This window comes from Palaemon carinicauda, chromosome 22, assembly GCF_036898095.1.
Source record: "Palaemon carinicauda isolate YSFRI2023 chromosome 22, ASM3689809v2, whole genome shotgun sequence".
Classification (NCBI taxonomy): domain Eukaryota; kingdom Metazoa; phylum Arthropoda; class Malacostraca; order Decapoda; family Palaemonidae; genus Palaemon; species Palaemon carinicauda.
The window spans coordinates 9,767,119-9,783,999 of NC_090746.1; the positions used below are offsets into that span (position 1 = coordinate 9,767,119).

A 16,881-nucleotide genomic window follows, 5' to 3' on the forward strand; every position below is an offset into this window, starting at 1 on the left:
TCGTTTTCCGCTCCTTTTGATATAAAACGCCCTGGTATTATTACTGACGTCAAGGCTCCGCGTCACTATTATTATTATTATTATTAATTATTATTATTATCATTATTATTATTATTAGCTAAGCTACAACCCTAGTTGGAAAAGCAAGATGCTATAAGCCCAAGGGCTCCAAAAGGGAAATATAGCATCTTACTTTTCAAAACTAAGGTTATAGCCTAGGTTGTAATAATAATAATAATAATAATAATAATAATAATAATAATAATTAGGGAGGCTGAACTCTCTCTGCCCGAAATATATGTTGCATCTAAATCAAAGCAATTATATATATATATATATATATATACATATATATATATATATAAATATATATATATATATATATATATATGTGTGTGTGTGTTTGTATGCATATATATCTATATCTATACTGTATATGTATGTATGTATGTATGTATGTATGTATATATATATATATATATATATATATATATATATATATATATATATCCATCTACCCCCCACCATGATCTCATCCACATATGAAACTCGAGAAATCAATCATATAGTTTCATTTCTAATCCTGTCCTGCGATTCAACTCTCAATATTCTTCTGAGGGCTTTGTTCTCAAATCTACTAGATCTATTGGAGATTGTTTCATTACCATACCATGATTCATGCTCTCCGCAGCTTCGATGTCAGGATGCCAGAGAACTTCAAGTCATTCATTCACTAAAAGTTCAGCTGGGCTCCACAAGGCACTAGAAGGGCTGGAAGACCCAGACCTACATGGCTGAGGACTATGAAGCGCGAAGTAGGTGGTGATGAATGGAGAAGTAATAAATTAAAAGCTCAAGATCGAGACGACTGGCGAAATCTAACAGAGGCCCTTTGCGTCAGTAGGTGTAGGAGATGATAATATATATATAAATCACTCAAGGATTGGGTTAGCATTCATTATCTGAGAGTTGAAGTCTCGCTGTACTGGCTTCTCTGCCCGAAAAATTTGAGTACCAAAGTCTGGCTGAGGGGGGGGGGGAGTCTGCAGGCCAAGAATATCCAGCTTGTACAAGTCAGGGAAATGAGAGCATCCATACTATGGCCAAAGTCCAGAAGGGAGGGGACAGTATGGCGGAAGAAAGGAAACAGAAGCGGAGGTGAAATATATTGTAAGATATCAGTAGCAACTGGGCCGCTGATCCAAGATGCACTGACGTCACTAACAACGTTGATGAAATGTTTCATAGAAATTTTGCTCATTTTGCTGGGTAAGGACGAATAGATGGGACACTCTTCCTATGAAAAAAGGCGTTATCAACCTAACCAGAGAATGATATACTTGATAATTAGTAGACTGAATCTAATCGCAACCAAAAATGTTGCTGAGAGATATTAGACTAACAATTCATAAGGCCAATTCCTCTCGTGGTAATATGTACTTGATAACATAAAGCTCTCCAAACCATGTTTATCCTTCTTTTAATTTCGATCTCATGTCCTGGGGAAACACCTACCTTTTTCATTATCTATCCTGATTATCAATATTACGTTTAATCACTATATTGTCATTGAGCACATGGAATCATTAACTAGCATAGCTGTGCCGATGTGGTAACGTCCCTGACAGGTTCGAGTCCCACTCAAACCCATTAGTTCCTTTGGTCGTGTAACCTCACCATCCTTGTGAGCTACGGATGGGGAGTTGGGGGAGACTGTAGGTCTAACATTTGAGTCATCAGCAGCCATTGCCTGACCCTCCTTGGTCCTAGCTTGGGGGAAAGGGGGCTTGGGCACTGATCATAATTATGCTCAGTCTCTAGGGCTTTATCCTGCTTGCTAGGGTAATGTCTCTGTCCCTTGCCTCTGCTGTCCACGAGCGGCCTTTAAAACTTTAAACCAGCAAACAGGAACACTTTATCGACTAACCATGCTAAGAAGGCGGGTCCTGCGAAGTGGCTGTCAAGTTCCTCCTGAGTTACGCCGAGTTTAGAGTACACTCGCTGCCATATGGCTTCCTGACCGGTGAATGCCAAGGGCATGTTGATCCCGTTGAGAGCCATCCAGTCGATCTCGCGTTCCCATCTGCTCCATTTCCACCAGGCCATGGAGTAAGATACCGTGCAAACATTTTGGTAGTAGCGGAATCTGGAAGAAATATTTCCTAATATAATTTTGTATTAAGGGATGTTAAGAAAAATGCTTCACCGTGCATTGCAAAAGAAGCAGTTTTAATTATAAGTGCATATAAAAACCTATATCCTATTTGTTAAAATGTAGATAAATAGAAAATAATCGACAAGATACCTTTACAGACATAGAATTGTAAATGATAAACGTCAAGGATAAAATTGGACTCCCGGAAAAAAGAAAAAAAAAACTTGATACATAGACGGACCATTATATGACTTAGTGTTAATATTACTTGAAGCTACTTCCGCTCTAGCGTGTGTATAAAAACAGAGAATGTAATAAAAATAAAGTACAAAATATCTGTGTAACTTGAGATACTATAGAAAGTTGACAAAGACAGAAACTGATTATTGAAAGTTTTCGAGGAAGTAAAAATTACAAGGTAGAGCATGCTAAGTATTCCAGTATTGACAGTGAAGTCAGAAATGACTGGAAAGAATATTTAGACAGGGAAGCAGATGAAGCTGACGAAGCTATGAATTCAGGAACTGGCCATGGTGTAAGAATTGCTCATAGAATTATTAACGAAGTATCTACTGGGGCAAAGAAGAAGCATATACCCATCAAAAAGGGAGATGGATTTGTTATAACAACAGATGATGAAGAAAGGCAATATTAGATGGAATACTTTGGTGACGTCATAAATAGGAGATATGAAGGGAATAATTTGATTGATATACCTGAAGCTGAGGAAGACCTTGATGTGCCCATGAATGAATTCAGTGTGTTTGAAGTCGAAGCTATCCCAAAAAACTAAAGAGATGGAAAGCCTCTGGATACGATGGAATAACTGCTGATATGATATTGGCCTAAAATGAAGTGGCTCCCATAATTCCTACAAGAATATTTTATAAAATGTGGCGTGAAGAGGCAAAACCTGATGAATGGGAACTAGGAGTGTTGGTGAAAATGGCAAAAAAAAAGGAGACCTAATTGGTTGTAATAATTAAAGAGGCATCATACTTACATCAGTTGTCATGAGAATATATAGTATGCTTATTCTAAAGAGACTGGAGAAAAAGATTGATGAAAAGCTGAGAGATGAACAAGCAAGATCTAAAAAGTGTATTAGTTGTACTGACCAAATTTTCATTTTAAGACATTGTATAGCAGTGTAGAATATAGAAATCCACTTTTGATGGCATGTATAGACTGACTGTGAAAAAACCTTTGATAGTGTGCACCGGCCAATTTTGTGAAGAGTCTTGAGTTATGGAGTTCCTCTTAATTATGTAAATTTGATTAAGTCTGTTCAAGTGCATAGTTAATGTCAGTGGAATCCTATTATATGAATTTCCAGTGAACAGCTATAGTAATAGATTGATTTATTAATTTAAAGTTTTCTGGAATCCTGACATCTAAGGTCATTGACGCCGATATCATTTATCACATATAAAAAATAAAACAATAAAAGTTTAGATGTCATTATAAAAGTGAAATAGTTTTCAGAAGACCTGCTTCTAAAATAAATCTAAAAATGCCGCTCGCATAGAAGGACACATCCTGTCCAAGAATATTGGCAAGGATGAAACTGCCATCCTCACCTAGAGCCTCAAACAGATATCTATTTCTTAAGCTGTTATAATTGGGGCATTCGGTCAACAAATGCCTCACAGTTGAAGGTACCAAACAGTCGTCACAATATGGTTGGTGTTGGCTCTTCAGAAGAAACTCGTGCGGTAACCGAGCGTGACCAATACAGAGACAACAATGAGACGTCTCCCACTTTCGGGGCATTATGTTATACCTCCAACGAGATATGACATTCGTTATTTCTCTCATTTTATTGCCATTTAGACTATCCAAGTGCTGTTGCCAATTATTATAAAACAAATTCTTGAATGTCGGTAGGAAATCATTACAAGGAATGGAATACCTTACCAGCTCTTCTAGGAGGACACACCAAAATCTAATTCTAGTCTTGCGTAGTGCCATAGCCTCTGTACCATGATCTTCCACTGTCTTGGGGTAGAGTTATCTTGCTCGAGGATACACTCGATCATGCTATTCTATCTAACTTTAATATTGTTACTGTTCATAAAAATATCTTATTTCAATTGTTCAATACATCTCTTGCCTCTTGGTTTCCTAACTAAGGTTTTTGCTTAGCTAGTGATGATGATAATAATAATAATAATAATAATAATAATAATAATTCAACTATATCTTTCACACACTAAAGCCCTTCCTCGAAACCAATAAACCCTTCTTCCAGATACCATCGCCCCTTCTACCTTCCCTCTTTTCAGAGTATGCGTATTTCTAAGCTACAGACTATTTTCATTAATCTAGAGTCATCCATTCTTTCCACATTACCAAACCACTACAAAATACTTCGATCGTCCTTTTCCGTTAATCTTTCTCATGCAGCGCACGAAAACACACAATCACACACAATATATATATATATATATATATATATATATATATATATATATATATATATATATATAATTATATACTGTATATATTATATATATATACTGTGTATATATTTATATATTTATATATATATATATATATATATATATATATATATATATATATACTAATATATATATCATATATACTTATATTATATATATACTTATACATATATATATATATTATACATATATACTTATATATATATATACTTTATATATATATATATATATATATATATATATATATATATATATATATTATATATATATATACTTATATATATATAAAAGTATATGTACATATTGTATATATACTTTTATATATATAAAATTATGTTTATATATTAAATATATATATATATATATATATATATATATATATATATATATATATAGACTAGAATACACTCTAATTTCACTTTGTTTCCCGACAATCTCCAAATCGGGACATTTCTCAGTTACTCTATTAGGGTCCTTGCATTGGAGAGAGCAATGGCAGAGATTACTGGAATTGCTTGTCTTATATTTCCTTCCTCGAGTACCATTGAAAAATAAAAGCCTGTCTCTTCAACAATGTCGACTTCGACAAGAGAAATTGCAAATTTTTCCCGGCGATATACTGTATAGTACAGTCCACTGAAGAAAATACATTCGAGATTGATATTTTACTCGCGGGCATTTTATTGAAGTAGCAGTTTCCAGTTATGAAAGATGAAAACTGCTTTCATCAGTAAATACTAAATTAAGATAAACTATCATGTTTGAGATAGTTACAAGGCGTTACAAGGATTTTGGATGCCTCAAAGAGGTTTGAGTCCATCCCGGGGAGAGACTATTTGCTCGTGGGTAGAGGAATTTGGTTTGAACGTTTAGAGTTTTTATGATCTTGTATAACTTATTCTTGAACTCGCTTACCGCGTTACTGTTTAAGACATCCACTAGAAGTCTGCTCCATGTGTTTGCTATTTTGTATGTAAATAAATTACCACATTCAGCGGTGTTGTATCTTTTTAATACCAGTTTGTATCCGTTACTTCTGGACTGATTTGTGCTAAGCGCGAATAGGGCGTTGTAATCTGCATTTGTAATTCCTTTAAGATTTCTCAATGACTCTATTAACTGTCCCCTTATCCGTAGAGTTTGTAGATAAAAAAAAAAGGCACAGAGAGAGAGACAGACAGAGACGCTATTTTTCTATCGTATTTAAGTGATTCTTTAATGAAAGCGTGATATAATTTAGTGAGTAAAACCCCGTAAGTTTCATTACTTAACGATTAAAATTGTGGCCGTATGATAAAATGAACTGAATTTTATCTTTTGCTTGGCCTTGGACTAAACCTTGCCCTTCGACCTTAACATGAATCAATTGGCGTGGATTTACAAGTGAACCCTCGGTTATCGCGGTAGATAGGTTCCAGACCCGGCCGCGATAGGTGAAAATCCGCGAAGTAATGACACCATATTTACCTATTTATTTAACATGTATATTCAGACTTTTAAAACCTTCCCTTGTACGTAGTACTGTTAACAAACTACCCTTTAATGTACAGAACACTTAATGCATGTACTACAGTACCCTAAACTAAAACAGGCACAAATATTAAAGGCAATTTTATATCATGCGTTTCCTAAACACGCCAAAACGCACGATAAAAAAGGGCAACCAATGTTTTGTTTACGTTTCTCTGATCATAATGAAGAAACAAACGCATTTCCTGTACACATCTGTGTATAGGTTAGTTTTTGCATCGATTAGATTGATTATTCAGTACAGTATGTTGATTTTGTTATTACCAATATGTATATATATATGGGTTATGAAAAAAATCCGCGAAGTGGTGAATCCGCGATGGTCGAACCGCGAAGTAGCGAGGGTTCACTGTACACTCAAATATGAACTAAGTTTGAAGTCTCTGTGACAACGATGTCCCAACTTATGGCTTAATTACATGAATTGGATATTTTGCTTAACCTTGACCTTGTCCTTCCAAAATGTAATCATTTCTAGCTTTTTACATAACAGACAGTTAATCCCTGTAAGTTTCATTATTGTAGGATTATAATTGTGTCCAGGAAGGTGTTCACAAACAAACAAACACAAACAAACAAATAAGGGGTAAAACATAATTTCCTTCCAACTTCATTGGCGGAGGTAAAAAGACGTTATACACCCAAAAAAATATTGTTGGAAAGATATTCCAAGCAAACTTTATGTAAGACATTCTCTCTCTCTCTCTCTCTCTCTCTCTCTCTCTCTCTCTCTCTCTCTCTCTCTCTCTCTCTCTCTCTCTCTCATTCTTCTTTTTCTTCTTTGCTTGGTGAAAAAAAAGCATACTGAGATTGTAAGATACAGGGTTTATCTGAAATTTAGTCATATCAAAAGAGACTTTACGAGGAATAAAACCTATTAACTTTAAGGGGAACTAACATAGAATACTGTAACTGGAAACGTTACAGAAAATACGTTATGATCTTCAGGAACTGTATCATTTATGTATTTAACGATGTGTGAAAGCATGAGAGTTTCGACTGAAAAGATACAATGGAAAAAATACTTAGAAACCAAGTTTTATTTCAGCCGATGCTCATATGAAACCTTGATCATTTCAAGAATACTAAAGAATAATGAAAAGAGTATCTAAGTATAGTGGGATTAATGGTAGCTTATGGTATTCTCCACAATACAAGGAAGGCAGCAAAGTGGTTGAAGACGTCTAAAATCAAGAGAAAACTAGTAAACCACTCTGAGTGCAGACCTCCAGCACGGCATATTTTTCGAAACCAACTTGACTTTCCTAGAATCCATTTAGACCGTAGGGGTATCTGACAGCCATCTGCAAACTTGGGGTTAAAGTTGGTGTTAATTCGGTTGACCTATTGATCGACTTTGACCTTGACCTTTGACCTAAGACGTTCAAAATGGAATAACTTCCACTTCTTAAAATAATAATCAATCCCTGAAAGTTTCACTTCTCTTTGAGAAAATTAAGGCCAGGAAATTGTTCACAAAACAAACAAACAAATTGACAAACAGGGGGTGATATAACCTCCTCCCAACTTCATAGGTGGAGGTAACTATTGTTTGAAGAGACGTTTATCAAAATGTTTTAAGAATTGAGCTGCTGGTGAGGTGATGTTTCATTTCCAGAAAAGAAAAAAAAATCATCCACCCTCAGACCTAAAGGTGAAGATATTAGATGAATGGTTGGCGCCCAGTGCCAAGTGCTCTCTTTGTTAAAACAAACAGGGGAATAGAATGGGACCGGCGAGTAAATAAACAATATTCTAGAAATTATGAATGGCATACAACAGGGTAAACAGTGAGGTTAGAGGGAATAGTTTGTGTTTATTATTATTATTATTATTATTATTATTATTATTATTATTATTACAAGCTAAGCTATAACCCCAATTGAAAAAGCAAGATGCTTTAAGCCCAAGAGTTTCAACAGGGAAAAATAGCCCAGTGAGGAAAGGAAACAAGGAAATAAACTATAAGAGAATAAACAAAATAAAATATATTAAGAACAGTAACAACATTAAATTAGATCTTTCATATACAATCATACTATTAAAAATAACAAAAAACATGAGTGAGATAAGAAAGGACAGTGTATCCAAGTGTACCCCCAAGCAAGAGAACTCTACTCCAAGACTTATTTTTCCAGCCAATAGTCAAGGATTTTTAGGCATGAATTAAGAGCTTGTATTATTATCATTATTATTAGTTGGGAAAGCAGGCTGTTATAAGCCCAAGGTTTCCAACAAGGAAAATAGCCCAGTGAGGAAAGAACAATAATATTCAAATAAATCTTTCATATAATACTATAAAAACTTGAAAAAAAAAATCGAAATAACAAGAGGAAGAGAAATAAGATAGATAAGTGTGCCCAAAGTGTCTCCTAAAGCAAGAGAACTCTAATCCAAAACAGTAGAGGGCCATGGTAAAGTTCGCTGATATTTTTTTTTTCAGCCAATAGTATATGATTCCTAAGCATGAATTAGGAGCTTGTAGAGCTATTTGCAAAGATTAACAGAAATGAGATCTACAAGAAAGTCGTTAAAAAAAATAATGACAAGCAACTGAAAACCATTAAAAAATTTTAGGTTGATATCTAGATTTTGGGAGATACACATAAACAAAAAGTAAATTCAATCAGACTTACCTTTTCCCATATGTGATTTGATACCAAGTAAGTATTCTAAGTTTTTCACCGTTGAGATTAGATAAAGACGAATTCTGTTTTTCATAACTTTTTTCATCTTACTTTTTTATTACTCTTTTCGTGTTAAACCCTCGCCTTTACTTCCCCTGTGAATATAGCCACAAAAAACGGAGAGAGAGAGAGAGAGAGAGAGAGAGAGAGAGAGAGAGAGAGAGAGAGAGAGAGAGAGAGAGAGAGAGAGAGAATGGTTATAAGAGAAAGTGAATATAGAAAAAGAACAGACAGAGAGAGAGAGAGAGAGAGAGAGAGAGAGAGAGAGAGAGAGAGAGAGAGAGAGAGAGAGAGAGAGAGACAGAGAGAGAGAAACGGATAGAGAGAGGGAGTGTGTTAGACAAATTGAATCTAGAGACAGAATAGAAGAGAGAGAGAGAGAGAGAGAGAGAGAGAGAGAGAGAGAGAGAGAGAGAGAGAGAGAGAGAGAGAGAGAGGGTGAATTTAGAGGCAAAACGGTTATAAGAGAAATTGAGTATAGAAACAACGGAGAGAGAGAGAGAGAGAGAGAGAGAGAGAGAGAGAGAGAGAGAGAGAGAGAGAGAGAGAGAGAAACTTTAAATTTTGTTTTATAGTCAAAATTCTTACCTATCATTCGAGGTGATTTTAATATTGGCTTCGGGGAGGGAATCAGGAAGCGCCAGTTGATCGGCCTCCCAGGAGACGTGGGCGTTACAGGAATATTTCAGGTAATGCAGCAAGCCCCAGGCGGCAGCCACGCCGCTCGTGCCTAAGACATCCACAGAGGCGTTCACACCGGGAGACATTACCTGAAGCGGAAACACAATTAGGAAGTCTCTCAGAAGGTTACTGAAGGATGATTATTGCTACATTCATTCTCCTTGACAAGCATGTATCACTATTACTGACACTAGAAAAACTATCACGGCATGCCAATGGTTTACGATGAGTCGTGATCCAATAATGGCCTAATTAAACAAGTCAGGCGATTTCTGCGTAAACATTTATAAAACAATAAACAAAATTCCCTGTTTAGGAACCTAGCAAAAGGCAAGTAACATTAGTGTCATTATTCACGCTAAGATCTGAACAGCCATGAACAGAGAACAAGATTGTTTGTTTATTGGATGAACACAGAAAATAGAAGATATTTTCGAAAGCGGGAAAATAGAGGCATTTCTACTAAAAAAACATTAATTGTATTAGATCAATGCTATCTTACTCATTCTAGCAACATGTAAACTATCATTATAAATCAAGTATTCGAATATCTTTAACCGAAAGTTTTAACCACTCAAAGAAAATGAAATTTCAGACTTAAATAGGAAAATAAATACCAACATATATTTTAGCACCATCAATATAGTCGACAGATTAATAAGAAACCATTTTATGTGACACGAGAATAACAGAAATTATATAATTTTTCAGCATGGCCACCGCTAAATCCAAGCCCTTTGGTATGCCGATGTTCACGAATTTCTGTCCTGCTAGGGAAAAAGGTTACATTATTATTATTATTATTATTATTATTATTATTATTAAATGCTAAGCTACAACCCTATTTGGAAAAGCACGATGCTATAAGCCCAGGGGCCCCAACAGAGAAAATAGCCCAGTGAGGAAAGGAAATAAGGAAAAATAAAATATTTTAAGAATAGTAACAATATTAAAATAAATATTTCCTATTTAAACTATAAAAACTTCAACAAAACAAGAGGAAGAGAAACTAGAGGAAAAGTGTTCCCGAGTGTCCCCTCAAGCAAGAGAACTCTAACCCAAGGCAGTGTAAGACCATGGTACAGAGGCTATGGCACTAACCAAGAATAGAGAACAATGGTTTGATTTTGGAGTGTCCTTCTCCTAGAAGAGCTGCTTACCATAGCTAGAGTCTCTTCTACCTTTACCAAGAGGAAAGTAGCCACTGAACAATTACAATGCAGTAGTTAACCACTTGGGTGAAGAAATATTGTTTGGTAACCACAGTGTTGTCAGGTGTATAAGGACAGAGGAGAATCTGTAAAGAATAGGCCAGACTATTCGGTGTCTGTGTAGGCAAAGGGAAAGAACCGTAACCAGAGAGAAGGGTCCTATGTAGTACTGTCTGGCCAGTCAAAGGACCTCATAACTCTCTAGGGGTAGTATCTCAACGGCCAGCTGGTGCCCAGGCCAACCTACTACCTCCAGATAATACAATAGAGCTATTATTCTCTTCCACACCATGCATGAGGAGATAATTTCCTCAGAATTGAGGAGACAAAAAAGGTAGCAAACGAGTTTAAGAAAAGCAGAAGTAAGTTTGTAATAAGAATGGATAGAAAAAAGGTAGCAAGTGATTTTACGTAGAGCAGAAGTTTGTGTTAAGAATGGGCAGAAAAGGGTAGAAAGTGAGTTTAAGAACGACAGAAGGATGTTTGTGTTAAGTATGTCTAGAAAAAAAAGTAGGGAGTGAGTTTAAGAAAAGCAAAAGAAAGTTTGGGTTAAGAATGGGTAGAAAAAAGGTAGCAAGTGTGCTTTTTCAAATATTAACCTTCAAACAAATTTTCATTTCTGGATGTGGCGTTTTGATCCACTTGCCAAAAATTTCTTTGGGAGATATATCTCTCTTTTTCCAGGAGCTTAATTAAAGTCTAACCTTCAAACAAATTTTCATTTCTGGATGTGGCGTTTTGATCTCATTCCCAAAGATTTCTTTGGGAGATATACCCCTCTTTTCCAGGAGCTTAATCAAAGTCTAACCTTCAAACAAATTTTCATTTCTGGATATGACATTCCCCTATCAAGCAGGACAATGCCCTAGACTGACTATATAACATATAATCAGCACCCAAGCCGCCTCTCCACACAAGCTAAGACCAAAGAGGGCCAAGCAATGGCTGCTGATGACACTGCAGATGTGCTCCCCCAAAACCCCCCTTTCCTTATCTCACAAGGATGGTGAAGTTGCAGCGACCAAAGGAACTAACGAGTTTGAGCGGGCCTCGACCCCCAATCTGGCAATCGCCAGGCAAGGACGCAACCACCACGCCACTACAACCCTTATCTATAATTGATTAATTCCATATGAATGCTTTTCTGCCTCAATATCTAGACAGCGTAGATAGTGCGGGGAGCAAGATGTATGGCGAGGTTGCTATAGCCCGCTCGTCTCGTGTGTAACTACGATTGCTAATTAATTTATAACCCATTGAATATTGTCCTGCAACTAGATTAACACACTATTCCAGGTTGTTATATTAACCGTGTCTCCTTAGAGACATTGAAATTCCCTCTACTATAAACAGAAAGTAAGACTACATGTATTGAGAAAGAAAACCAACTCTTTTATTATTATCCCAATGAAAAAGGAAAAAATATTACTAATTGAGAAACGGGAGTAAAAATCATCCTTCAAATAATCGGTTGATCACGATTAATATTATACATGGTCTATCCATAAAACTTGGAATTTTCTCGAAAGTAAAAATGAAACAATGCAAAAGGAAGGTTACATAAAGTGTAAATAAAGCTATTTTTCTTATATAAACAAATTATATGGTTAGTTTAGTAGACTTGCTGTACTGTATCACAAAAGCCAAAAAATTCTCAAGACTTCTCACTAGTATGATTCAAATTTGTACAAATATCCCTTTTTATATCTGGAACCATCTCCTATGCTTCCATGGAGTTTTATTCCTCTGTTACGTCATTGAAAATAGAAAAAAAATAGCTTACAAAGCAAATCAGATTTCCTTTTATATCACTAATGAGAAACCAATAAAAATCTATCAAATCATAAATCTAATAAAGGTTTGAAGCTTTAAAGGTCGCTCATGGATGGCAGAGGCCAAGGACAGTGACATTGGCCAATAGAGTAGGACAATGCCATAGACTGACCATATGATCAGCGCCCAGGAAACCCCTCACCCACTCCACACAAGCTAGGACCATGGAGGGCCAGGCAATGGCTGCTGATGACTCGGCAGATAGACCTATAGGCTCCCCCAAACCCCTCATACTTAGCTCACAAGGATGGTGAGGTTGCAGCGACCAGACAAACTAACGAGTTTGAGCGGGACTCGAACTCCAGTCTGGCGCGCACCAGTCAGGGAAGTTACCAAATCGAACACCACAACTCTATTAAGAGTGACTTTTGAAAAATCAGTAAACTATTTGGAAAAGAATCCCGTTAGCTTCAGTTACCTTAACACACTTCTTTCTTCGTCAACAATATTTACATCCAAAGATATTGGCAAACGTACGACACTTTGCACTGGAAAGATTTTGTCCAGGGAAAAATCAGATTCATAAGATATGTATGAAATATCTTTTTTAATGTGGTTAATGTTTTTAAAGTATTTTATTCCAATTGTTCATTACTTCTTACATCGTTTATTTATTTCCGTATTTCCTTTCCTCACTGAGCCATTTTTCCTTGTTGGAGCCCTTGGGCTTATAGCATCTTGTTTTTCCAACTATGGTTGTAGCTTAGCTAGTAATAACAATAATAATAATAAGAGAATTTTGCCATTTGTGATCATGCAATAACAGTACATCTGAAATGTACCACAAATTGCTCATTTGAGTATAAGTCGGTTCAAATAGTCCAGGCACTTTAGCTTGAATCGGAGCCCAATCTTGAACAAATTGCAACAAAAATAGAAAATAAATTTTTCAATGCGATTCATCATGGTGTCTATAATAATAATAAAAAAAAATCCACTCGAGTCCCCCTTGAAGGTTTTTTTTCTTTTTTGAAAGACTTATTTTTAATAAAATTAGGTAAGGTTACTTATTGGCTCTAAGGTTATAGTGTTTATTCCCTCTGTATTGTACTGTGTCTAATAAAAATATTAAATATTTTTTTTCTATATATCAGGTAATCTCCAATCATGAGTGCCACTCTAAGTCTAAACAGTAATGATAACTATGTTGTGAATCCCTGGCTAATGGTAAAGAGACTTTTAAATTAAAGTCATCGAATGGCGCCGATACAATAAATCATTACAGCTTAAGGAAAGGTTAAGGTGAAGCAAGAAGATGTACTTCATGAACACAGCTGGAAATGGTTCACACATTAGCACCAATTTACACAAACTCAGATTGATTGATTGAGAGTTTTCTGGCATCCTGACATCTAAGGTCATTGACGCCGATATCATTTGTTATACATAAATAAAATTGAATTTAAAACCATAAAGGTAATTATGTCCTTATAAAAGCTAGATAGCTTCCAGAACAAATCAGCTCAAGTAAAAACTGATCAGAGGCAAGTGAGGTGAATTACTCCTACGTTTGACTTTCAAACAAATTGCCTATTTTGTCGCCAACCTTAAAAAGTGATGTGAAGAGAAAATCACTAGAATGAAGCTCTGCAGTAAGTGTAATTTGCTGTGTAGCCAGTGATTTTAGCCTTCTAGAAGTATTTTCAACGTTTTAGAAGCTGTGCAGTTAATGCATGTGGCGTTGTAATGAGGCTGTGCAGTCAAGTGTAATTTGTTGTGTAGCCAGTTAATTTAGCCTTCTAGAAGCATTGTAAAAGTTTTAGAAGTTGTGCAGTTAATGCATGTGGTGTTGTAATGAGGCTGTGCAGTCAAGTGTAATTTGTTGTGTAGCCAATTAATTTAGCCTTCTAGAAGCATTGTAAAAGTTTTAGAAGCTGTGCAGTTAATGCATGTGGTGTTGTAATGAGGCTGTGCAGTCAAGTGTAATTTGTTGTGTAGCCAATTAATTTAGCCTTCTAGAAGCATTGTAAAAGTTTTAGAAGCTGTGCAGTTAATGCATGTGGCGTTGTAATGAGGCTGTGCAGTCAAGTGTAATTTGTTGTGTAGCCAGTTAATTTAGCCTTCTAGAAGCATTGTAAAAGTTTTAGAAGTTGTGCAGTTAATGCATGTGGTGTTGTAATGAGGCTCTGCAGTAAGTGTAATTTGTTGTGTAGCCATTTAATTTAGCCTTCTAGAAGCATTGTAAAAGTTTTAGAAGCTGTGCAGTTAATGCATGTGGTGCTGTAATGAGGCTGTGCAGTCAAGTGTAATTTGTTGTGTAGCCAGTTATTTTAGCCTTCTAGAAGCATTGTAAAAGTTTTAGAAGCTGTGCAGTTAATGCATGTGGTGCTGTAATGAGGCTGTGCAGTCAAGTGTAATTTGTTGTGTAGCCAGTTATTTTAGCCTTCTAGAAGCATTGTAAAAGTTTTAGAAGCTGTGCAGTTAATGCATGTGGTGTTGTAATGAGGCTGTGCAGTCAAGTGTAATTTGTTGTGTAGCCAGTTAATTTAGCCTTCTAGAAGCATTGTAAAAGTTTTAGAAGCTGTGCAGTTAATGCATGTGGTGTTGTAATGAGGCTGTGCAGTCAAGTGTAATTTGTTGTGTAGCCAGTTATTTTAGCCTTCTAGAAGCATTGTAAAAGTTTTAGAAGCTGTGCAGTTAATGCATGTGGTGTTGTAATGAGGCTGTGCAGTAAGTGTAATTTGTTATGTAGCCAGTGATTTTAGCCTTCTAGAAGTATTGTAAAAGTTTTAGAAGCTGTGCAGTTAATGCATGTGGTGTTGTAATGAGGCTGTGCAGTCAAGTGTAATTTGTTGTGTAGCCAGTTATTTTAGCCTTCTAGAAGCATTGTAAAAGTTTTAGAAGCTGTGCAGTTAATGCATGTGGTGTTGTAATGAGGCTGTGCAGTAAGTGTAATTTGTTGTATAGCCAGTTAATTTAGCCTTCTAGAAGCATTGTAAAAGTTTTAGAAGCTGTGCAGTTAATGCATGTGGTGTTGTAATGAGGCTGTGCAGTCAAGTGTAATTTGTTGTGTAGCCAGTTAATTTAGCCTTCTAGAAGCATTGTAAAAGTTTTAGAAGCTGTGCAGTTAATGCATGTGGTGTTGTAATGAGGCTGTGCAGTAAGTGTAATTTGTTGTATAGCCAGTTAATTTAGCCTTCTAGAAGCATTGTAAAAGTTTTAGAAGCTGTGCAGTTAATGCATGTGGTGTTGTAATGAGGCTGTGCAGTCAAGTGTAATTTGTTGTGTAGCCAGTTATTTTAGCCTTCTAGAAGCATTGTAAAAGTTTTAGAAGCTGTGCAGTTAATGCATGTGGTGTTGTAATGAGGCTGTGCAGTAAGTGTAATTTGTTGTATAGCCAGTTAATTTAGCCTTCTAGAAGCATTGTAAAAGTTTTAGAAGCTGTGCAGTTAATGCATGTGGTGTTGTAATGAGGCTGTGCAGTCAAGTGTAATTTGTTGTGTAGCCAGTTATTTTAGCCTTCTAGAAGCATTGTAAAAGTTTTAGAAGCTGTGCAGTTAATGCATGTGGTGTTGTAATGAGGCTGTGCAGTCAAGTGTAATTTGTTGTGTAGCCAGTTATTTTAGCCTTTTAGAAGCATTGTAAAAGTTTTAGAAGCTGTGCAGTTAATGCATGTGGTGTTGTAATGAGGCTGTGCAGTCAAGTGTAATTTGTTGTGTAGCCAGTTAATTTAGCCTTCTAGAAGCATTGTAAAAGTTTTAGAAGCTGTGCAGTTAATGCATGTGGTGTTGTAATGAGGCTGTGCAGTCAAGTGTAATTTGTTGTGTAGCCAGTTATTTTAGCCTTCTAGAAGCATTGTAAAAGTTTTTATGAAGCTGTGCAGTTAATGCATGAGGTGTTGTAATGAGGCTGTGCAGTCAAGTGTAATTTGTTGTGTAGCCAGTTAATTTAGCCTTTTAGAAGCATTGTAAAAGTTTTAGAAGCTGTGCAGTTAATGCATGTGGTGTTGTAATGAGTCTGTGCAGTCAAGTGTAATTTGTTGTGTAGCCAGTTATTTTAGCCTTCTAGAACCATTGTAAAAGTTTTAGAAGCTGTGCAGTTAATGCATGTGGTGTTGTAATGAGGCTGTGCAGTCAAGTGTAATTTGTTGTGTAGCCAGTTATTTTAGCCTTCTAGAAGCATTGTAAAAATTTTAGAAGCTGTGCAGTTAATGCATGTGGTGTTGTAATGAGGCTGTGCAGTCAAGTGTAATTTGTTGTGTAGCCAGTTATTTTAGCCTTCTAGAAGCATTGTAAAAGTTTTAGAAGCTGTGCAGTTAATGCATGTGGTGTTGTAATGAGGCTGTGCAGTAAGTGTAATTTGTTGTGTAGCCAGTTATTTTA

The 16,881-nt window shown here is 36.0% G+C and overlaps 1 protein-coding gene across 1 annotated transcript in view; it reads right to left on the bottom strand.

The window, feature by feature from the left end:
• The window catches only part of LOC137616760 (alpha-N-acetylglucosaminidase-like), a 511,993-nt gene that overhangs the window by 467,534 nt on the left and 27,578 nt on the right, over positions 1-16,881 (bottom strand). The window contains exons 4-5 of the mRNA XM_068346760.1: positions 9,423-9,604; positions 1,928-2,146 (exon numbers count right to left, since the gene is read on the bottom strand). Of these exons, the coding sequence (XP_068202861.1) occupies positions 1,928-2,146; positions 9,423-9,604 (401 nt within the window). The remainder of the gene's footprint in view (positions 1-1,927; positions 2,147-9,422; positions 9,605-16,881) is intronic.